The 24,712-nt window shown below is 40.4% G+C and overlaps 1 protein-coding gene and 1 pseudogene across 4 annotated transcripts in view; one reads left to right on the top strand and one right to left on the bottom strand.

The window, feature by feature from the left end:
- The first annotated feature begins 679 nt into the window (after nt 1–679).
- On the top strand, nt 680–4,804 carry LOC120794694 (annotated as a pseudogene).
- Nucleotides 4,805–5,338: 534 nt separating this feature from the next.
- Nucleotides 5,339–24,712, bottom strand: part of si:ch73-103b11.2 (early endosome antigen 1) — a 49,506-nt gene continuing 30,132 nt past the window's right edge. For 3 of the 4 annotated variants that reach the window (XM_040134526.1, XM_040134528.1, XM_040134529.1), the window contains 18 exons: nt 23,937–24,078; nt 23,649–23,765; nt 21,762–21,818; nt 21,543–21,611; nt 21,330–21,419; nt 19,350–19,459; nt 19,162–19,200; nt 16,337–17,099; nt 16,126–16,242; nt 11,491–15,237; nt 10,052–10,199; nt 9,852–9,957; nt 9,317–9,476; nt 9,121–9,228; nt 8,946–9,032; nt 8,663–8,825; nt 8,238–8,323; nt 5,339–6,765 (listed from right to left, as the gene is read on the bottom strand). In XM_040134526.1, the coding sequence (XP_039990460.1) occupies nt 6,694–6,765; nt 8,238–8,323; nt 8,663–8,825; nt 8,946–9,032; nt 9,121–9,228; nt 9,317–9,476; nt 9,852–9,957; nt 10,052–10,199; nt 11,491–15,237; nt 16,126–16,242; nt 16,337–17,099; nt 19,162–19,200; nt 19,350–19,459; nt 21,330–21,419; nt 21,543–21,611; nt 21,762–21,818; nt 23,649–23,765; nt 23,937–24,078 (6,181 nt within the window). In that variant the 3' untranslated portion in view covers nt 5,339–6,693. The remainder of the gene's footprint in view (nt 6,766–8,237; nt 8,324–8,662; nt 8,826–8,945; nt 9,033–9,120; nt 9,229–9,316; nt 9,477–9,851; nt 9,958–10,051; nt 10,200–11,490; nt 15,238–16,125; nt 16,243–16,336; nt 17,100–19,161; nt 19,201–19,349; nt 19,460–21,329; nt 21,420–21,542; nt 21,612–21,761; nt 21,819–23,648; nt 23,766–23,936; nt 24,079–24,712) is intronic. The other variant, XM_040134527.1, reaches the window with a different exon arrangement.

Raw genomic sequence — 24,712 nt, 5'->3', positions numbered from 1 at the left:
TTAAAACCCCTAAACATTAAAGCTGCTATAGTCAATCTTTTAATATTTATTTATTTAATATGTTTAAATAACAATGTATCAAATGATAATGGGGTCGCTCATAATGATGAACCTAGAAAGAAAAATCACGAGACTCTGCTATTCCCTTTGGTTTTATGGAGCTTTATAGTAAGTTTCAGTTCAACTCTCTGGCCCTAACTTAATTGTTCTGGTTCACTCTCACTACTCTCATAGTTTTGTTTTTGGGCGCAGCAGGCAGCTGTTTTCAGTGAAAAAGCTCCATAAATCCAGTGTACAATACCTGTTCAGAACCAAACGACAGACAGACACAGATAGAAACTAGCTGAGGAACATAGTGGAGCATCATGCAAAGAGCTAAAAGAGGGTGAATATTGGGCTTACATTTATCAGGCTGCCAAAAACATGACAATGGGCCAAAGGTGATATGTCAGTGTTGTGTTCACAACTCGTTTCCGCTGCCTACAAGGGGCCAAAATAATAATAATAATAATTATTATTGCAGATTTAAGTGCTTTGTCTCTTTAAGAAAATTTCAGTGTAGCTGCCTTGTTAGATTCTTTTTTAACTTCCTCATTGGCTTTTCCCTTCTTAACATATTTTTGCGATTTCTTTGGTCCGACCTCTGTGCAGTTTGTACCAAAGCTGCTTTCAAGTAAAGATGGTGCAAGCGCTCCTGGTCCTGCTTCTGCTCAACACCTTAGCCTGCCTCGGTTTTGGCTTTCGAGGCTGCTCTCAAAACTACCCCGAGACCAACATCGTGTGGTGCCTCAACCAGAACATTGCCAATGTTTCTGAAGTCATTCGCATGATCCCTGATAACATAACAACAATCAACCTGTCCAAGAACAAGATCACAGTCATCCCACCTGGATAATTCAGCCAGGTGCTCGGACTTGGAAACTTGGACCTGAGCCAGAACCAGCTGGTATCTCTAAAAGGAGGAGAATTCAGAGGCCTGGATGTATTGGATCGTCTCAACCTTACCAGCAACATCTCCAGCATCCTCTCCACTGCCTTTGAGGGACTCACCAGGCTATGAACACGTCTTCTGTGCTACAACATACTTGCAGCAATCTCACCAGGTATCTTTAATTACCTTCCAGCGATTCAAGAAGTCGATCTGTCTCTCAACATGCTCAATTCTTTCAGCTGTGACGAGTCTGGCAGCTCCTCCACTCTTAAGTGTCTTGATCTTTTTGCAAACAACATCCAGGGGGTAAATGTGAGCTATTTCCCTGACCTTGAGTGCATCAGGCTGTCCAACAACGCAAAGCTTGAGCTGCAGGTAGATGTTTTTGCCTACAACCCCAGGCTGAAGAGCCTGCTTCTTCAGAGAGTTAAAGCAGAAGCGCTGGTGGGACTCTGTATGGAGACAAAGAGGACTCTCTCTCGGGTGGCATTTTCTCATTTTGTGGAGAAATCTCCTCTGACTGTCTGTGGAGTACTATAAGGAATGGACCAACTTGAGAGAGTAGAGGTATGTGTACTCTCTTTGCCTATGCAAAATCTATGTTTTTTTAAAATGTGCTTCAAAGAAATAGGATGTCAATTTAACTTTATACAGGTTGACCTGAAAGGATCCCGGCTACCCCAACATAACTCCAGCCTGCTTGACTGTGTTGCACCACCAGTGGTCATTATTATGGATGCAAACCTTGGAAATATGTCCCATTTGTCGCTGGGTAAAGGGAATATAAGCAGACTTTATCTCATTGACAGTGGGTTGGAGCAGATATATCACACTACATTTGACAGTTACCAAGAAGTTGTATCAAAATAAGGTCGTCATTCAGCAGGACACATTCGAAGGCCTGACCGATCTCACCTTTTTGAGTTTTGACAGTAACAAAATACGTGACATTGACCCAAACTGGGTTGTCCCCCTGAAGAAGCTGACTCATCTCTTTCTCCTTAAAAATGAAATCACTGAGTTGACACCAAAGGTATTCAGTGCCCTCATCCAACTTGAGCAGCTCTACTTACAGTTCAACCTGCTGAAATACATCACAAAGAAGCCCTTCAGCAAGCTGCAGATGGCTCCTTCCAAGACCTGACAAGTCTCAGGTATTCATGATTCTCCTCTTATGCATTCATCTTTCCTCTCTGTCCATTAATTTAACACATATTTTAATCCATAGATACCTGGACTTCCATAGGATCCATAGGACCTGGGATCCGCATCAAGAGGCTCACACCAACTGTCTGGACTTATAAATTTGAGGATATTTGTTCTGAACAATAACCGCCTGCATTTTAGATCTTCATCTTTCATCAACCTTACTTCTCTGGAGGTAAATGCATTTCTTTGAGGCAGTTATATGGTCTTCCTGATCAGTAAGAGAAGAGTATTGCACTGTGTGAATAAATCCGTCTTTCTGTTTCTGTATCTCTCTCTATCTTCCATGTCCATTTTGGAGCAACTGGAGATGAACTACCAGGGGCCTGGAGGTCGGGGCATTGGGAATATTGGGCCTCATTTCTTCCAAGGTCAACGTCAGCTTACTTCAGTTGCCATTGGGCACAGCATCCTGGTCAACTTCCATCCTGAAGCTTTTGTTCCTCTGGTGAATTTGAAGTACCTGTACATAGCTGGAGTGGTTATGAAAACAACCAATCTGAGTGCAGTGTTGTCCCCGCTGAAAAGGCAGCAGAAGCTGACTCTGTACAGGGCAGAACTTGATGCCCTGCCTGCTAACCTGTTGCCTCCAGATAATACACTGGAGATTCTCAAATTCCAGTCAAACCGTCTCCGCACTGTGGACAAAATGATGCTGGATGCTCTGCCAAGATAGAGGAGCTACTGAAATATCTTGAAAGCAGCTCTCAAAGGAATAGTTTAACATTTTGGGAAATACACTCATTCGCTTTCTTGCTGAGCGTTAGATGAGTTGAGACCATGTCAGTAAGATTAATCTCAAGCTACAACCAGCTGCCGTTATTGAAGGGGAAATAGCCAGCATGGCTCTGTCTGGTGGTAACAAAATCCATCTACCAGCACCTCTTAATGAACATGTTATATTAAGTTTTTCTAATGTGTGGGGAAAAAAAAATAGTGTAAAAATGCCAAGTTGTGGTTTTACACTGGGTTATGTGCTAGACTATTTCTAACCCAGGCACAGTAACTTCCTAAAGTCTCCACTGTTTGCCTGGCAAACTTAATGGTGTAACAAGATGCCAAGAAGTCACTGCGCCCAGCCCAGAAATAAGACAGCACGTAGCCCATGTAAAACTTCAACCTTTTACACCTTGGGTTTTGTACGGATGAAACGAGCAAAGTATAAAATTGGCGAGATTTAGAGGTGGTGGTAGGAATATCTGAGCTAAAAGCAGAAGTTTCGGCAAAATAATGTCAATTCAAAGTTTCCCCTTTTTCAACACTAAATTTATCGTGGCTTTTTGAGAACCTCAGTGATCACCCTGTCAGAATGTGAAAAGCTGAGCATAGACGTTAATTAAAACTATCAGGGAAATTGTCCTATACATGATCATAGAACACATGGAAACAACTTTTTAATGAAGCCTAGGCTGAAAAACAGTAACGTTTCCTTTACTCCTTAGGTGAAGAACTTGATCTAACCAACCCCGTAATGTCTGTCTTATGCAGGAACACCTAAATTTAATTTCCTTTCCTATAGTAAAAAAAAGTGTGAATATAAACACTATGCTGTTTCAACACGTTCTGGGGCTTCAGGACACTCAGTACAGCATAAATATTTACCATCCCAGTGAGCTATGCTGGCTACAAAAACAGCCTGTCATATTTTCCAATGCATTCATTAAACAGTTCACTAGAACCTCTATTTTCTTAAGCTGACAGAGGAGCAGTCATAAAAACATTTTGATTTCATATCCTCCTCGCTAGATAAACTCTGTCCAACATCTGTATCACAAAACTAGAAGGACGATCACTGTACAAATGACATACTGTAAGTGTGTTGTGCTTATGAATGAGAAACAGATTTGAATTTATGTACTGCTTCTGTGAATACTTTACCTGCACCAGTGACAGATGTTTTGTAAGAATTTGAATTTAATGGCAGTCAACCTTGGTGTATGTTTGTGGTTTTCCAGATTGCGTATTTTGGACGTTACAGAAAACCCACTAACCTGTAACTGTGGTAATGCCTGGTTCAAGAGCTGGGCTGTCCTTAACACTCATACACAGGTACAGAAGCTGCAGACCATGTGACAATTATTAATCTCTTATAAATCAACTAAATGTGCATGGCTATAAATTTCTTAGACAGTTCAAATGTTACAATTTTCTTGTTTTTTCCTCTTAAATTCCCTCCAGGTGTCCTATCTGTACAACCTCCAGTGTGACAAGGACAGGAGATCTCCCTACCTCTGGCAGTTTGATGTTAAAGCCTGCTCCTACGAACAGGTTTCCTTCACTCTCTTCATCACCTGCTCTGTGATGGATGTGTTGTTTGTATCTTTGTGTCTGGCCTGGCACACAGAGGGCCCTGCCATGCGCTACCTGCTGCTCATCCTCAGGGCAAAGCTACGTGGACGAAGGGGGGCAGCAGGGCCCAAAGTCCAGTACGATGCCTTAATTTCCCACAGGATGAGGCCTGGGTGATGGGACAGCTGGTGCCCAGTCTAGAGAGGCCAGCTGCTGGTGCACAGAGGCTCAGACTGTGCCTCCACCAGAGACTTCTGCCCCGGCGCTGTTGTCGTGGAGAACAGCGATGCAGCAATCGACAGCTCTCGCCACACCAGTGAGTGGTGCCACACAGATCTGGACTTCAGAGAAAAGTCCATTTGTAGGACTTCTCTCTGAAATCTGCTTTTCTGTGAATTATTCTAAGTTTTTATTTTCTTAAATGAAACCATCTGTGAAGTTTAGAGGGGAAAATGCTCTTTGGCGGGACTGCTAACAACTTATGGACATCTGAAACATGAGGATGGGGTAAGGTTATAAGCTTGTCATATGTTTCTTCTTTTTTTGTGTTTGTCTTAAGGTGAATTCTTAGTCTGAAAAGTAACCGGTAGCTATAGTTGTCAGATAAATATGGTTAAGTAAAAAAAGCACAATATTTCTCTCTAACATGTAGTGGACTAGAAGTACAAAGTCATATGAAATTTAAATACTTGAAAGTATAAGTACCTCAAATTTGTCCCTAAGCACAGCACTTAAGTGTACTTCATTACTTTCCAAAAACCAGTGATGCTCCCCTTTACTTTCTGATACTGGTCTCCATCACTTTTGATGTTTACTGCTATATTTCAAGGACTTAAATTGTTTCAGGGCACCAGTTAGCCCAAATGTGGATGTTTGGAAAAAACACTACCGGAAGATTTCCAAACACTTCATTTATTTGACGTTATACATTCAAATGAAAATAAAAAATATTCATATATATATATTTCATATAGAGCTAGTGAGCAAGGTACAAGTTTAAAACAAAAACACGGAAGTCTTCCGTGTAGCATATATATACAAGGCGTGGTTTGAATACTATACAGTGTGTATCCATAGCTGCACAAGTTTCATGGATGTTTATATTCTTCACTCAGTTGAGGCAAAACTAGATTTCAGTGAGAGGTCAGGGATTGGGCCAAGTGCTTCAAGACTGCCGCTTACAGTAAAACATTTCAATCTCAACACCTAAACAGTAGGACTTGCAAAGCCAAGCTTATTAGTGTTAAGAGTTCCACACTAAAGCATAAAGTAGGAAAATGAGGCAACATGATCATTCCGCAATTCAAATTATACTGTACAGTCATGCAAAGTTGTATAGTTTCAGTTTTTATGAGATGATATTTTCACACCAAATCAAAACTGAGCAAACACAAATTCAGGTTTTAAGAAACATTAAAAAAAAAAAAAAGAAAAATCCAGTATCACTAACAAGCCACCGCTGTTCACTAAGTTTGACAGAATTCTGGATGTTTTGGTTGCACTGCAATAATTGAGTCGAAGTCACTACACCAATTTGAGACCAAAAAAAACAAAAACAAAACAAAAAAAACAAAACTCTCAAGTAGTCAAGTGATAAGTGCAATCCCACCCCCCTTTCCCCCCTTCACACACAGACACTCCATTTTTATAAAACTCTCATACACAAGCAAGTTAAGCATCACATTGTTTTCTACTATCACTCAAACCATAGTTATAGTACAGCAGATGCCCCGACAATCAAACAGCAAACCATACTCTTACATATATCCAGTAGTTATGTACAACAGAACTGGTGAAACATTAAACACATTAAAAATTATTAGATATAGAAACTGTAACAATAATAAAATACAGCAGATACCTAATTCATATTGGGAAATATATATTAGTCATAGTGTGTATTGCTGTCTGTTTTGGCATTTTGGAGGATCAATAAAAATGCTGTTATGTATCCCTCTCACAGCTTATTTGACACATCTCCAACTTGGACAGATTATACATCTATGGATTTTTTTTAAAAGGAATCTAACACAGGATTGATTCAGTATAATGCTTTACTAGTAATTAAAAAAAAAAAAAATTAGACAAATATATGACAACTTATCAGAGGCATGGAAGCAGCAGGTCTATGTTAAGAATCGACCTTTATAGATTTTTTTTAGATTTCCTATAAGAGTCTTCGGCTGATGCTGGCACGGCCGTAGCAATCGCGCCAAAAACAAAGGCCGGGAAAGAAAAAAAAAACCAAAACTTCAGATTCTTGATATTCAAATCTTTTTGGAATCTTTTGCCTCAAAAAGCTTCATGCGCTCCTGCACAGTTAGTCCCTCTTTCAGGCTCTGTTGAAAGATAAGAAAAGGAAAGTAAATTATTTTTAACAGATGGTAAGGGCAAATGTGGGCAGAAAAATAAGTTTTAAAAAACAAAAAACACAAACACACACAGACACCACAAAATAGATGTGTTTTATGCTAGGCAGCTGTCCCTCCCAGAGATTTTTCTGCTCTGGATGACATACTTAAATTCAGGTCAAAATATAAGACACGCAAGAAAAAGTGGTTATGCTGCAATATGGTCATGCCACACAAGAGTACAACGCTCAAATAAATTTAAACACTGATGACTCAAAGACTCACAGACAGACAAAAAAGAGGACAGAGGTTTTTACATTAATATAGCAAAACAGTTTTGGAATATATGAGATGTGTTGCGTAAAAAAAAGGACTGTCCATTGATGATCAAGCCTGATATTCACACTATTACAAACTCAAACAAAACATTTGCGGCAATACACGGGTGAGACTGTAAATATAACAATCAAATAGGACTGAGCCAAAACACTATTTCATTAGGTGTTGGATTATTAAAAAAACTGTTTGACATTTCAGGAAATTCACTTACTTGCTGACTTGCCATGAGATAGATGATACCACTCATGTTTGTACGCTAAAAGTGAAGCTACAGCCAGCAGCCGGCTAACTTAGCTTAGCAGAGTGACTGGAAACAGGGATGGATGTATGTATTAAAACAAACAAGATACATCAGGTTAATAGGTGAGATTTAGAGGGGCTGGTGGGTGTATTTATCCAACGTGGCTACAGTTTTTTCCTCCCTTTTCAGTCTTTAGGCTAGGCTAAGATGACTTGCTTCTGGCTGTAGCTTCATATTTACTGAAAAGACTTGAGAGCGGTATTGATGTCCCCATTTAGCTCTTGGCAAAAATGCAAATAAGTATATTTCCCAAAATGACGAGCTGTTCTTTTAAGTGTACTGTACGGGCAAGGAATGTAGAAGAACTGTTAATGCTCACACCTGTGATATTCAAGTGAGGGGTGGCCACTACAGTCAGCTTTAGTGGTGCAGGTTGGGGCAAAAAAGAAGGGTTGTGGGGATAGGGGAGATCATGCGAGGGTGGTGAGGGCATGCTTTGCTCTAAGTCATGCTATACCTACAGCAGATCTTGGGGTGGGGGTTGGGGGGGGGGAATCACCCCACAATGGGAGTGTCAGCTATCCCATGAGACCTGTTCAGTGACAGACTGATGGACAAAACAGACAGATGACAAACTTACGGGACAATAGACTTTCAAGGACAATGTCGTGACCAACCAGCTCTGGAACACATTTCTACAGTATTTGGTGGCTGAGTTGTAGCAATTAACAGTGATAAAGTCTGCACAACAAAACCTTGAAACACCATGTCACACAAAGCAAAATGGACTGGTAGCTTTAGAGTTTGTGGGTTTGAATTTGAGACAAAATGCCTGTATCTAGGGGAGAGAAAAAACTATTTTATTAAATTTGACACTCACCTTTGACCTTATGCCTCTCAGTTGCTTGGAGGTTGTTGATTGTTCTTTTTTAATGAAATCTGGATTACTTTTTGATTTCATGATATCTAAAAAAAAAAAAAAAACAAAACAAAAAAAAAACCAAAACAAAAAAAAACAAAACACTGAAGGTTTGTCATTATTATCATTAACCTCAAGTAGCATAATAGTATCACAAGTATAATTTCCACGCCCTAAAACTGATACATATCCAAACTAACAGCTACACTGGTTATGCTTTTTGAAAGATGTTAAACTGAAACTGAGTTGCAACAGAACTAGTTGTCATTACATCAGTCCTGAATGGTCGCAGTACTGACAAAAATCTCCGGCAGTGCAAATAAAAATTGGGTTAATTGGATTCAATCAGGATTTAATAAGAAGAAAATTTTACTTGTGCTACTTACCGTATCCAGATGTGACTGTTCCATCGACAGTCCTCTCGCCTAAAGCTTCTGTGGCAATGAGCAGTTTCTCCTTCAGTTTGCTGATGTCGCAGTCAGCCTTTGCTTTCACGATGCTGAGCTCTGTATATATGTCCTTATATTTGTCTGTGGCATATTTCTTGTCCTGGTGAAATGAAAATCAGTGATACAACTTGGTTTTTGAATTTTGTTAAAAGACATGAAGTAGTACAGGTACATCCCTTCAATAAATTGTTGGCAATACATTACCAGTGGTTTTGCTTACCCTTAAAGCAGACTGCAGTTCATCTTTCAGAGAGTGGATTTCCTGTTTAAGGTATTGGATCTCTGACTCCTTAATACGAAGCAACACCTACAAGATGGATACAGACACTCATAAGATTAAAGAGCAAATCATGAGTGTGTGAATGTGTCTGTGCATGTTGTGTGTTTACACATACCTCTAGTTCGTACACATCTTTGCCCTGGGTAAGAGGTGACAATGCCGTTTCCCCGCTGAAACAGGAGCGCATCCGAGTGATCTCTGCACTCAGTCGGTTATTTAATTCCTGCTTGACAGAATAAAGGTATGCTGTATTTCTGTGGACAGAAATGTTTTTGTATGTGTATGTGGATGTACAGTATGTGCATTCAAACCTGGTTGTGAGCATTTAGCTCCTGGTTCTCTCTCTGACACTGCCTGAGGGCCTGCCTCTCGGCCTCCAGCGCCTGGGCCAGGTGAGCGTTCTCGAGACATTTCTGAGAGTACTGCTCTGACAACACCTCCAGTTCTCTCTGGATGGACTGCAGCTCCTCCCTAGGCAGTCAGATCATCAAATGATCAACCTGAGTTCTCTTCTGATGTTTACCAAATTTGTTTTTCCCAGCATAAAAGAGAACGGAACCTTTCATCATGTTATATTCCCATGAGCCATTTCAAAAGTTTCACAAGACTAAGTTTCAACAGTTGTCCTTACTGCAACACAGGGTTAACAGGCTGTATGGATTCTTTGACCACCCACCAAAGACATAAAAATGAGGTCAATCTCAAAGGTAAGTTACAACCTTAATAGTGTTTTCAGTATTTGACTTTCAAGCTTTACCTCTGCACACCTGAATCTCTTACATTTTTGTTTTTAAATCAAAGAAAAAGTCAGATGATGGTTTTGATGTTCTTGTCGAAAAAACTTACTCGTATTGTAGGCGAAGCTCATCGATGTCAGAGTTTAGTCCAGTAAGTTGGGAGCGCTGGGTCTTCTCCAGTTCCTCCTTGTGCGCGTTTTTCATAGCTTCAATAGCTACATTAAAGATAGATCATACACATTTAATTATTGCATGACAGTCTTCTTTACAGTATACAATTATGGGTGGTGGTAGAATTAATTTCTTTACCAGCAATTGTCGCAGCCGTCTCCTCAGCCAAAAGTCTCTCTCGCTCTTCCATAAGTTTGGAAATCTCCCTCTGATGCTGCCTCTGGAGGTCTTCTATCACCTTCTGGTGCGTTTCTTCCATTGCAGCAAAGCCACGTTCACATGTGGCCTACAGAAAGAAAGGGTCAAACGTCTGTCATCACATAATTAATTTTGCACACAATTTACCTCCTATAGTTTAATTTGTGACTATAGATTCAGTGCAATATCTATGCTAGTTCACTACATGGTGTGTCATGCAAAAACAGTGATAGAAGCCACACAAGCTTTTTATGATCTAAAGCCCTATGTTAGTAAGAGAGTAAGTTAAAGCAATGAAATTCTGTTCCAGCGAGGCTGCTTTTTTGTTATTAATAGACTGTACTTCCCTCTATTATTGGATGTGGGAAATGGTATGTCTATTGATGCCCAAATGAAGAAGCAATGTTGGAAGCAAGTCAGACATTTTAGACTTTTAACAGTCAACAATGTACTTAAGTGGTGACAACCTGTAACGGATTGCCTTTGCTTCATTATGTAAAACTACTAGGGATGTCCCAAACTGATCCACAGGACCAAACCTTCCTGCCACAACAGATCCACGTTGACACTCATTCCTCCACTGAAGTATGAGTGTCAATGGGAACACTATTGAGACATTATACAAAATATCATAGAAAAAATCTCAAACTGTGACATATGCTATATGTTTTTAATGTAGAACTGTATTTCTAATTGCTTTGATAATTTTAATTTGGGTTTACTGCGGATTAAGCCTGCTCTTTGCAACTACGGCATATTACACAGAAAGTAATAGATAAATATAAAAGAATAATATTTAATAAGAGCAACTCTGCTAGCAACTCCGTGAGGCCGTAGGCTTTGGGCTCAATGCTAATGTCAGCATGCCAACATAATCACAATTGCAATACTAACATGCTGATTATTAGCAAATATAATGTTTACTGTGATCACCATCACCACCGTAGGATTAATCCTTTGGGAGCCATAAAAGTCTACCAAATTCCATGTTAATCCATCCAATATGTGCAGAGATTTTCAGTCTGGACCAAAGTGGCAGACTGGCTGACCAACAATGCCATTTGTAGAACCACACTGCTAATGTCGCTAAAAGGCTAAAGGACTCGTATTGGAGGAAAAACAACAGCAACAAAAAAAGTAGTTTAGGGATATCCGTAAAAGCTCCAGTTACAACCATGTCACAATTTGCACGCCCAATGATGCAGGTTTCAGTTTTAAAATGTACAAGTATTCTCAAATCACACCATTTCCCAATTCCAAATCATCAGTGAATATTAGTAGATTGACAAACAAAAGCACAAGGTTATTTTACTATTTATCTACTACTCTATCACTTTTAAAAAAAGAATTCACTAAGGTAATATTGAAAGAGCAAAAACCTTAAGACTTTCAAAGTCTCTCTGGTATTTCTCTCTCAGGCTGGCCACATCTCCTTTGACGTGCTTGTTCTCTAGTTCGTCCCTCATGGTGTTCATCTGAGTCTCCAGCTCCTGGATCCGGTCCTTCAGAACCCCCATGGAGTCCACCTCTGACATATTTTGTGCATCATCCCCCTTCCCCTGCTCTTCCTCTTCCATTGGTATTATGGCCTCATCACTGGATGTCGAGTGTGAAACCTCAGGGCCTTTTTTGTCCTGCAGGTGCTCTTTGACACATTGAATGTTTTCCACATATTGGGAATGCAACTTTTCAATCTCCTCTTTGTGGATGTGCTGGAGCTCACAGAACCTCTGTTCAAACTGCAACTCCAGTTTCCTCACGTGACTCTCGTGCTGTTCCTTCATGGTGTCCATGTCCACTAACAGAACCTGTAACTTGCATTGACTGTCAACCATTGTCTCCATGAGGGCCAGCTCTGTCGAAGCAAGGCCTTCCTCTGCTTGGCGTAGCTCTTTCTTGTGCATCTGATTCAGCTCTTCAGTGTCCTTCTGGTAATGCTCCTCCAGGAGAGCCAGTTGCTCCTGCTGATGGGAGAGTTGTTTCACATGTTTGCTAATTTCACTCTTTAGTGTTTGGTTCTCCATCTGGAGAGTGGCCACTGTCTGTGTGAAGCTCAGGCGTTCCTCCTGTAAGGATGCTTCGTGTTTCTCTTGGATTGCACTGACATTGCGGGCATGCTGCTGGACAAGAGCATCCATGTTCTGACTTGTCTGTTTACACCAGCCCAACTCTTGCTCATGCATGGTCCGTAACCTGCATGCCACATAAGCCACTTGAGCCTGGATAAGGGCTTCACGCATACAAAGAGAAGTACTTGTGAAATTATGTGAAGTTTGGTGCCCAAAAAGAGCATGGATCATTTTAGCCAGTGCAGGATGGTTTCCACCACTTTCTATCTCTTGAGCATACTTATGGAGGATTGCTGCTTGTCTCTGAAGCTCATTAGCCAGGTTGTCATGTGCATTTTGGAGTGTTTCAATAGAGTCGACACCACAAGAGTGCATCTCTCCAGCCAAGTGTCTGTCTACAATTTCCTCGGCCATGTCTTTTGCTGCTTCCATTTCAATCTGCTCCATGTAGGGAGCAAGTTCAGGGGGACGAATGTCAGCTAACTTTTGTTTACTAAATCCAAAGTTATTTTTGACTTCTTTTATTACATTTCTCAAATCAGGCCTTTTGTAAGCTTCAATAATTGCTTTCAGGGCCATTTCCCTTTGATGTAGGTTATTATGAGCTTCAGTCAACTCCCTTTTCAGTATTTTGAATTTCTCTTCATAGCAAAGTTTAAGGTTTTGAATAGAATAGGCGAGTTCTGCTTTAATGAAGGTGTTAAAGATTGTGGCATCAACATCTACATCAGCTGACAAACTGCCTTCTTTGCATTTAGCAACATCTGCCTCAGCTTTCTCCAATTCTTTCCAGAATGCACTCTCTAACATCAACTTCCTGGTCAAGACATCAGCATAAACTATAGCCAAGCAATCTTTTTCACTCCTTTTAATGTTCTCTATGTCTTCCCATATCTCCGCAAGAGCTTGGAGGATGTCAGACTTTGAAGTCTGTATTAACAAAGCCATCTTGTTCAAAACTACTGCCTCAAAAGACAAGGTTTTGGCAAAGAGGTGCAAAGCTTCTTTATCTAGAGTCTCTGGAGTTTGATTTTGATGGACAACCGGTGGTTTCTCTTCCGATGTCTTTTGTCCTTGTCGGATGTACAGTGATGCATTGAACAAATCGTTCTCTATCTCTGACAGTGAATGTAGCTGTGAACCACTGGTATCATGAGAGCCACGGAGAATAGCCCTGACCTTCTCTTGGCTATTTTCCACGCACACCAGGGCCTTCACATAATGCTTAGTGGCAGCACTACTCTGTATCCCACTTCCACAGCTAAACTCTCTCTCTGGGTAATGCTTTTCTGTCATCTTTAGATCAGTCTTGGACGTGTCTCCTGCTTGGGCGGATGGCTGCTCTTCTAGATTCTGTGTGAGGTTTCTTAGCTTATCCTCAGTGGCAAGCAGTTTAGTCTCTAGGGCATGTATGATGGAGATAAACTTCTCTGGGTCACTAGTTTGTGAGAATGTGATATCAGGGGAGATATTTCCTTCATTTAAACAGATGTCTTCATTTACATCTTGGTCAGCTTTTTGTCCCATGTCTACAAGAGTACTGCTCACATGGCCTGTGACCAGGCCCTCTAAGCTGATGTATTTTTGGCACTGAATACTAGAAAAACGTATCCTTGATTTCTTAGCTTTAGACTCCTTATCATCTGGGGAGTTCTCTGTCTTGGATGTATTATCAAGGGAAAGTGAAAGCTCTATGTTTGGTGATAAGGAGGCTGATGTTTTAACCCTTCCCTTCTTGCTCTGTTCTGGGATTTGCTGTCTTTCCATGTGTAGGTTGGCATAGCCCAGCTGCAGGGCATTGAGATGCTGCTCTAGTTCTGCAATACGGTCCTCTGCAACCACAAGCTTGGCTTGCAGATCCTTTTCAGCACTACAGAGCTCAACCTTATCTAAGGAGTTTTCACTCATTTGACAGAGAAGCTCTTCCTTAGCTTGCAACTTCTGTTCTGTTTCCTCCAAGCTGTTGCCAAGTGCTGTCATTTTAATAAGTGCCTCTTTTAGGTCCTCTTCCTTGCGTTCCACCAGCCTCTCATACATCTCCTTAGCCTGCCGGATCTCTTCCTCTTTTTCTCTAAGGAACTGGCTCATTTTCTGAAACTCATGGGTAGCCCTCTCATATGAGTGTTCCAAGGTGTAGTAATCAGCCTCTTCGGTTTCCAGACGATTGCGGAGCTTATTCACCTCACGGTCTGCTTCTGCAATCTGGTTAAGAAGCTCCTGACAGCGGCAAGTGAGACGGCCTCTCTCTTCCTCTAGCCTACGCACACTTTCCCTCAGTGACTCAACCATGTCAATCTTCTGGGCCAGCTCCTCTTGCAATTTCAACATTTCCTCCCTGCATTCTTTTCCTCCTGAGGTCTGCGTCCCTCTTAACAGAGCCTCTACCTGCTGCTCAGCCTCCAGCAGACTGTCCTCCATCTCTTTCTGTGCCGTTTCAGCCTCAGCTAATCTTCTACATAGATTCTGTCTTTCCCTCTCATGACTTTCTTGCATGCTATGCTGCTCCTTCCTTAGGCGCTCCTCCTTCAATGCTTGACTCTCTTCAGTAGCACTTAGTCGAGCAGTCACTTCTTGCAGCCTCTCCTGCAACCGCTGTACCTCCCTGACGTGGTCTCGTTGCAGGGCCTGCTGGCGCTCCAGGTGCCTAAGGGCCTGGTTCCTCTCTAAGAGGCTGGCCTCTACTTCACGGAGTCTGTCCTCACTGTCCTTTAGCTGGGCTCGAAGGGTGGCCTCACTTCGTCCATATTCCACTTCTTGCTCCTTTGAACGCTCCTGCTCTAGCTTGAGCTCATTGCGCATTCGGGCAACAGCCTGTTCACTAGCTAAGATTTCAGCCATTGCAGATGCTAGTTTACCCTGCAGGGCCTGAATATCAGCCTCATGGCGGTCTACAGAATCCTGGGCTTCGGTGTAGCTTCTCTTTAGTGTCCGAATCTGCTGTTGAGCAAGGTCCTGTTTGCGCTTTTGGGTCTCTAATTCGCCCTGCAAATCTTGATTAAGCTTGTGCAAGCGTTGCCATGGCACTCTGTGCGGTGAAGAGGAAGGGGGTGTTGCACTCTTGAAAAAGATTGATGAGACAGTTTCATTAATGACATCACCTTACTTCCCCTACCATATACGGAGAACCACATCTCGGGAGTTACAGGGAAAATAAGTTTTCTCCTTTCTTACTAAGTATCTCTTTTGGTCAGTGCTTTTTTCCCAAGCTTCCACTGTGCTTTTTCAGAGGTGACTTGGAAATTGAAAGGTGCAAATGAATACCCCTCGAAACAAACCTTGTGATTTTAAAATAAAAATCATGCCAAACAACTCTTAGAAAGTAAAGGTGATACAACAAAATGACCATTCTGGCGCAGTGATAATTTCACAGTATAATTAATATGTGTACAATGTCAAAAAGCAATTAGTTAATGTATGCAATTCTCAAACACCAAAAAGCATGCAGATATCAAGCTTGGAAAGGGGACACAGACAAAGCACAGATGAACAGAGAGAAAAAGCACAGCGCAAGGCCTATTAATCAAGTTTCTTACCTTAAGCATATCAGATCAAATCAATTGTTTTCCCAGGAGATGTGAAACTCCGTAAAAACAGTTAGTGAAAACTCATGCCAAGAACACCACAACCATGCGTAACAGTTTCAGAAAATAAGCACCCACTCCTGTTAGTAGAATTTTATAAGTTACAGTAGCCACACGTAGCCTGTCATGAACCAGTAAACTGTATAACAAAAATACAATCTATCAAGTACTGTGGTACAGTTCACAACATTTACTGCCCCACGTTTGACCAGTACATGTATACAACATTGCACAACTTGCAATACCATTTTACATATTTTAATGCTCAAGATTTCTTTGTCATAATACATGTTGCAATGTTATTTGTACATGGTGTCAATTCTGAAATGTACTAATCCTGTGTGATGGATGGTGAGTGTAGTACCTGCAGTACATAGCCCTCTCTGGCACTCTGTTCTCTTCCTAGTGCATCTTCCAGCTGCTCTTTTAAAAGGCTGTTCTGCTTCTGTAGATGGTCCAGCTCCTTCTGCTTCTGTCCCAACTGAGCAAAGCAAGAATGAAAAAATATTAATAAATGGCGCAAGATGCTCTGATACAATAAACATAATTTATATGTCCACATTCAGTAAACTCACCTCTTTGTCTAGCAGCGCAGCAAGCTCATGTGCAGGCAATCTGTCAGAGTTACCAGAGTTTCCTAAAGCTGTGGTTATGGGCACTTGCTTCTCTTCTCTTAACGGTGTTGTCTCCACCTGATGCCATCGCTGCTCAATCTCTTCATGGACACCTGAGGTTCTGTTGTCCTTATCTTCACTAGCAGGATGCATGGCTATAAAGTGGTCTACTTCCATCTTTCCTTGCTCTTGGCTTTCAGGCATTGATGGCTGTACCAGTGGCATAGTGTTTAGTGTGGAAGTTACGGTAACAGTAACAGTATTTGGCATTTGGGTTGCACTGGTTGTGTTGTGTGGAGAGACACCCTTCATGACATTCTCCTTTTCTGCTTCTTCTGCCATAGAAGGTGGGTGAGCACCTGATACCGAGGGGGTGGAGACAGGAGAGGACATTAATGAGGAAGGCGAAGAGGAGGGAGAGCAATATGAGGAAGTTGTGGAGAATGATGAGTTGAGATCGACTGTGTCTGCTCGTTCCTTCACAGGCTTTTCTGTCTGTTCCATTTTGAACTCAGACCAATCAAAAGTCTTAGAGCGGCCCTCCGGTCTGCGCTCACGAACTCGGCTTTTACGGGGCTCAGAGGGAGGGACAGAGGCATTGCTGCCAACTGGCTGTCTGTGGACATCAGAACTGGGGGCCTCAGGCATGGGGCTTGGCTCAGGGGTGGTCTGTGGACACGGCTCCAACATCACTTGGGCTTTTATCTTCTCATCAGGGAGAGATCTAAATGAACAAAAACACAGCAAATAAAAAAAAGATACACAGGCAAACTTTAACATAATTTGACAATTAACTTTTATAGTTACATCAACTCGAGATATAAATACTATTACATAAAGCTTTGCTGGACAAAATAGCAATGCAAACAAATCTGGTAGTGGAGCATAAATTAACAGTGAATTTACAGGGTTTCTGCAGGGTTCACCAAAGTAAATTTAAGACTTTTAAAAACATTGTTAATACCACATGGAATGCAATTTAATACAAGTTTCACAATCATACCAGCTGAAGTAGGAAAGTATGATCGAAAACCAGTAGGGACGATGTGGCCTAGAATTATTACTTCTGCCAAGGAGGTTATGTTTTCACCCGTGTCTATCTGTTGGTTTTTTTTGTTGTTTTGTTTATTTGTCAGCGGGATTACGCAAAAAGTACTGAACCAAATTGCACCAAACATGGTAGAGCGATGGGGCATGGGCTAGGGAAGAACCCATTAAACTTTGGTGTGGATCCTGTTAAAAGGGCGGATCGAGGAATTTTTTTTATCATTTTCCTTAATATTGCAAGATGGGGCATTTTTCGCCCTGGTGGAGGTATGTGCTCTACTGAGTGCCAGTTTAGTTTATTATTATTTCACATTTTTTTAGTACTTCCATGTTGTATATAATAATCATTTCTAATGATATAATTAAAATCAATTTGTGTGACCTGGACCCGCATAAGCAGCATAGAATTGATTGATGGATTAACCAATGGAAAATTATTAATAAATTTAAGTTTGCTAAAGTTGACACTTGCCCATTGTGAGACAATTAGCTTCCTAGCTACTGTAAATGGCATTAGTGAAACCTGATTGTGCTGACTGAAATTCCCCAAAATAGTACTGACCAGCCTCCTGCGCGCAGAATTGTCTATCTCACCAATCCCACTTTCTGTTTATAAGTGTGTAATGTCTCCCAAGAGTCTGGATACAAAAACAATTTATGACTAACATTACTGCAAGAGAAAATGTTAAAAACTTTTGTAAAATAAATTAATACCTTCTAAGACATTTTTTTGAGAAAACTGAATTAAATTGAATTAAATATTTTTACAAGTTTTCAAGACCTGCAGATACCCTGATTTACAACAAATAAATAAATAAATCAGTTGAGTGCATCAAAGTCCAAGCATTAACATTAAAACATTTATAAGGCACACTTTGTAAGCCTAATGCCAGACACCAGCCTTTAGCTACTATGTTATTACCATTTATATAATGGCTTAATGTGAATAATATGTTTGCAGTAAACTGCACACTGATTGGCACTTTTAATGTAGATGGGCAGACCTTTTTTTAAAAAGTGACCTGACGGAATAATCTATTTTTACCATGTTGTGTGGAGGTGTCAGGAAGTGTGAGTAAGGGGAAAACGAGAAGGGACAGAGCTCAAGAATGAGAAAGAGGCGTCTGTGCAGAAATGCCAAAAATATCACTCATTCTCCCTCTGGAGAGAGCTGCCTAAGAGACACAGGCAGAGTAAAGTGTGTGACTTAGTAAATGCGGGTCAGAGCATGTATACATTATAATATGTGATGAGCCATCTGAAAGGCATTAGTCCATATAATAATAATTAAAAAAAAAACAAAAAAAAAAACTGAAATAAATGATTAGGTAGTTAAAAGAATCTTTAGGTGAACTGCTGATTTGTACCAGTTCCAGAAAAAAAAAAAAAAAGATGTTCACATCCAAGCTCTCTATCCACTCAAGGTCCCATCCTTCTATGCTTCGGTTATGATATTGTGGTTGTTTTGTGAGCATTTCCAAAAGTTACTGAGTGGACAGTCACATTATAGTGATGATTAAAATCAGTCTCTGCTCTTGATCAAGGCAGGTTTGGTGGATTTCTCTAGTATGTTGATGTGACTGCAGTGTGTGTCTCTACAGTGGCACAACCGACAGGGCGACATTACTCAACAATCACATGACATAGGGTAGGACGACAAACACGCTGGGCCGGACATTGTTGAGCAACTACATCACTGTTTGAGGAGGGTGAGATATTCAACACATAAGCACTCCAACCTGGGCTTCAGAACGGATAGTTTCAGAGAGATGTTTTTCCTGGAAGCAGGTTGAAAATGCCAGTTGAGGGAGGAAGAGAAAGAAGGAAAGAGAAGGTGAGGAGGAGAGAAGGATTGAGATAAAATAAGTGAGAAAATGAGTTGTTTTATCTGCCAGTGGTTAAAGTGTTAACCCTCTTCGGGTATTACCGGGTGACGTCGGGGGCAACAGTGGGTCGCACATTCTTCATAATGGCCTGAATCCAGTTGCGACGGATTCCAGAGGTCATTGCTGACAGGGTGCATGCACCGTCTTTACACTGAAAGCAGACAGGCATGACATTAACATGTCGATTACAATGACTTTTTGACACTTTAAAAAAATGTATGCAGCTGTGGAATTGCCCACACAGTGCAAGCTCTTCTTTCACTGACTGTAACCAGAGTTGTAGAAAATGTACATTTACTGATGCCCTTAAATAACTTCTTTAAAATATCTATTTGCAAAAGTAGTTTTAATGCAAAATATGTCTAACTCTCTTGTACTCTAAGGCTGTTTTATCAGCAGTTTAATAATGGTTGGGCATCAAAGCACCACACTGACATGGAGCTGAGGAGAATATTTCTGTATTTTCAGGCTTCATTTTTAACACCATCTAGACCAGTATCACAAGTAACAGAGGATGTCAAATTAAATCTGCTTACCAGTCTGCTAGCTGTGATTCGCTAGATTTTCTTCCACTCTGATTGCAGACAAACTGAATATACACTGGCTTTACCTTAAGATCTGCCCAACATGGGTCTTTTCAGTGGACTGGCATATAGTGAGTCTGTTTGATGCTGTAAGCTCATATTTTTTAATTTTACTCAATAAATGTTACAATAAAAATAGTTTCAGCTTTACTACTTACTATTTCACTAATCTATTACACTGAACAACACATTTTTAATAATTTATGTGCAACTTTCAGATTTTGGATTTTTACAAATACCATGTAATGTTAATAGCCTCTGACTTAAAAAAAATGAATTGAGGCAGATGTAACACTTATATAAATACTTAAACACAGACATACACTTTAGAGTGGATATCTGCCTTTAAACAAAGGTATCCTACACTCATTGGCCTTATAACTCAGGTTTGCTGTGTTTGCAATAAATTTATCATCATATACAGTGACCTCTAGTGGCATTTACATGATTTCTGCAAGACCACAGTTATACATTAAAGCTTCTGAGGACACAGTAATGAGGTTTAAGAGACCAGGTACTTCATTCCAGACATCAGGATTTAAACTAATATTTAACTCTACACTGAAGAAATGCCAATAACAGAACGTCAGCACCCTCAGGGCTGGCCATGGTGCAGTGAGAGTAGATATAAATACTGGAGTTATTAATTTCTCGTCACCAAACCCATGTTGTTCTCAGCCAAAGAGACAACGATCCCTTTGACTATTCTATTTCTGACTTCCTCCAGCAAATAGCTGTGGAAGCTGCTTCAAGCAAATGTAAACAAAAGAAATGACCTTTTATCAACTGCTCTCCTCATATAGGATTAGTATGGCAAGTTTAAATATGTATGTAGCAGGAACAAAACCCCCACTGTCATTGAATGGATAACAATGGCATTTGCAATCCACTTTATAGGTCCAGTAAGTATTTTGCCAGCAGCAAGTGATAAAAACATTTAGTAGCCAAAGGATTATGTGAAAAAAGCAGTTTCTCAGTAGGTTCGAAGCAGCATCCATACAACTGTTGTGCCATTAGTGTTCAGAGTAAAACTGCCATGTGCATAAATGTTTAACATCTGAGTGTTACTGAGCAAATGTGGACAATGACAGGGCTTTTGAATGCAAGAGGTTGTGTAAACATATTGTCAAGGATGAGAGGCACATGACTTCAGAGAGACAAGCGGGGCTGGCGACGGCTGCAGCATATTTAGACCACTATGATGTCAGCCTTTCACAGAGAGATGACAAGTCAAGTGACATCCTTCATGACAGACAATGAACTGTTTCAAAAAGAGAAATGGCCAAACCTGATACCTAAAGTTGCACCACATGGTGTCTAAAGGCTGTTTATAGACTGGCAGGAGACAGCAGAGCTAAACTGTGTAGACAATGAGTTTCATCTTTACCAGTGATTAATGACACAGGACAATCGATGACATGAGGAATCAACACTCACCAGGATTTGGAAGCCGTAATTTCTCTGGACCGGGAACTCTTTGACATCATAACATGTGGAAAGGTCAATCTCACCATCCAGTTCTGAAGCCTACGGAAAAGTAAAAAGACAAAAACAAAAACAACATTAAAAAAAACATGTTAACAGCCTATTTATTCACATAAACAATCCAAAAAAAAAAAAAAACGTAATCGCTTTGAAGACAAGTCCTACCTCCTCTGCTATTGAGTCCTTATAGTACCTCAGACTCTGGTCTGTTAGGACGAACCAGTGTTTCTTCCACTAAGGAGAAAAAAAAAAAAAAAAAGAAAAAGACACCATTAAGTGTATTTCACCACTGCTATATGTATGTGATGTGATATTACTTCAGTAGGAGAGAGAAGCAGATGGTCATTTAGTCCTACTGATGATAAAAAAAAAAATAAAAATTACCATTCCGTCTTCATACAGCTTGGTCATCCATCCTTTTTTGAAGTTCAGCAGATCTGGCTGTAATGGAGACAAACCAGAGTGATGTCATTATTTACAGCTACTAGATTAATTAACATTAAAAAAATCAGTAATGGGAAATTCAGCTAGCAGTTAGATGTGCCTTTTAATTAAATATTAGGCACATAAGCAAATAGAAAATCAGGACAGAAAAGCAAGATTATATTTAGTTGAAACATTTTGTACAAATTTGTCCCTATATTAGAACTCGTCATTGAGTATTCATCACTGATGTAACCAGAATATACAACGGGCATCTCCCTAATCACTGATGCATTTATGTGTAATTGTTTACATTTAGGTCCCCACCTCAGCTCAAGAGGCATACGTACCGATGCATCGCTAAAGCTAAAGAGGATGACTGGCGGGAGCTGGACTTTCCCTGTGAAACACAAACTGTTGCACACTGAAACCAAGCTCAAGTCTGTTTATAGACTCTAGAGTAAATCACACGTCCAAAACCTGCCTTCTGCTCACTCAACGATACCTTGTTTTTGTTGAGCTTCATCAGGTGTGGTGTCACCGTCTGGCATAGAGTCATTGTGATGGCTAACTGCCCTCACTTCATATGCTTACAATCTGTTTCTTTCCGTCTGTCCCGGGGACATACGCACGACTGAAGCTGCTTCTGTGCTGGCTATTTATAATCATCAGAAGCAGTGGCGGCTGTGGTGTGTACATGAATGCGTGTGTGTTTGAGTGGGTGGGGGTTCTGGCAGCTGCAGCTTGGCCAGAGAGATCAACAGCACGCTGACTGGATCACCCCTGCAGGACTCTCTGAACAGACTTCAGGTCAGTTGCAGTTTGTCAGACTGGTTGGAGTCAGACCTCAGGAAGATACCAGTGCAACCTTAAGCAAGTAGAGGGCTACTTTAATCTCACTTGTGAAGACTGAAGAAACAAGAGCGGTAATGCTATATGTGTGTTTGGAGACGCAGTGGTGTTTGGCTGCATGCCTAACTAAAGTTAAAATATGAAAGCTGATTTTATGACTCGCCATTGCTAACTGTCACTCTCAAGAGGAATGCACATTACAAAAAGGATACTCAAGAATGCCTGAACAAATACGTCCAGCTGATCATACATATATCATTTAGCAGTCTGGATGATTTTAGTGTTAGAGAACATCAGCATCTTAAACATGTTTACATGTTCACAATACTATAATAATGAATACAAAATACATACATTTTTATAATTGTAAATTTTATTGGTTATTTGCATCCATGAACATACCTTTTTTTTTAAACGTATTGTTTGGTGCCATGTTGCATACTGCAATTATTGATTACACATCAACCTCATCGCAAGAGGACATAGTCATTTCAACTACTGTGCCACAAAAATGGTTGGTTCATAAATCTACCTCATTCCCCTTAAAAATCTTGTCACTGATCCTACACACTCTGAGATGGAGAAAGTGCCTCCCAGCCAATTAAATGTTCCATGAAAACAATAAATAAAAAATGCCTTTTAGTAGTTCTTAATAACTATCTTTTGTTATATGCCAAATTCCTGTCATATATGCATTTTGAATCCTCCTCATGTCAAAAATCTTTAGGCTTTTAGTTGTTGCAGAGAGAAAAACCAAAGAAACTAACATCATACATAAATCAATCTCTGCTGCAATTGCTTCTGAATTGGCTGACGTACTACTGAATGCAACTGGCAGTTTTCATCTGGCGGGAAAGCGGTTAGGGATCACATCCTTTTCTCTGCACTCTAAACCTAAATACTGAATCGCCAAAGCCATTTAATGGGACCTTGAAATGATTTTGTAGTCCACTGGTCATGGCCTCTATATTCGTCAGATGTACTGTTACTACTCACAGTCATTGAAGACTCTGTGACTCTGCGGTCCAGTGACTTAGCTCTTCTTAAGCTGGCAAAAGTGGAGCTGGACACATCAGGGACTGAACAGTCTTTTCCTGCATCCAGTGACATCTCCTATAAATATAAAATTAGTATTAGAAATTGGAAGTAATTCCATGTTATTAAAGTAGGGAGATCATGTTTAACTCTCACTATATAGTACTTAAACTCAGTAAATTCTCCGACGGGATCATTTTACACCTTTTCTGATTCAGTTGTTCAGGATTCATGAGGAGAATAGCATACATGTTTATTTGCCAGATAGCGTCTCTCGCTGCGGCCTTGTCTTTGCATTGGCACAGTGTTAGCGGAAGGCTCATTGGAGCTGCTTGTGTCCATGCGCTCCACATGTTGACCCTCCTCAAACCGGCCAATGATTTGAGAACGCCTAAGAGACACAAAAAGTTTTTGATGACATACGTAGTACACAGTACGTGTTTCACTCAACATAAAAGTCTTGTCTGAGAATGAGCAAAAACATTTAGCAAACAAAAAAACACTAATAAAATAAACAGGTTATTCTTAAAAAACATAATAATGCAGCACATCATCCTTAAACGGTGGCAGAATCAGTTAGGATAAAAACAAGACCAAAGCATAGTATGAAAGCAAATTTGAGCCAAAATCGATGTCTGTAATGTGCAGTATTCACATACAAAATGTGGAAAGTTTGACTTTGGACATCATCCTCGACTCAAAGTCCCTTTCACAGTCAACAATGTGCAACATAAAGTAGAAGTGATATCCCAAAAGAGAACAATCAAGACACACACCAAAAAATAAAGAGTAGTGTTAAATGATGAGAGATTAAACTTTAGAAGAAAAAGAAAAATTCTAGGATGGTGGATTAAACAAATTGCAAAAGTAGCAGCGATGGCAACACAGTCGGCGTTACCTTAAGGCACTGCACTTTGTTAAAGTGTATGTGTTTGTGTCTGCATGAGAAAGGAAGAAAGACTAAACTGTATGTATAACCAACCAGTACCAAACATTTCTATGTCTGAGTATGCACAGTATATACG

This window comes from Xiphias gladius, chromosome 9 (genome assembly GCF_016859285.1).
Source record: "Xiphias gladius isolate SHS-SW01 ecotype Sanya breed wild chromosome 9, ASM1685928v1, whole genome shotgun sequence".
Lineage (NCBI taxonomy): Eukaryota > Metazoa > Chordata > Actinopteri > Istiophoriformes > Xiphiidae > Xiphias > Xiphias gladius.
The sequence above is the reverse complement of the archived record's forward strand: the minus strand, read 5'-3'. Positions and strand labels throughout refer to the sequence as shown.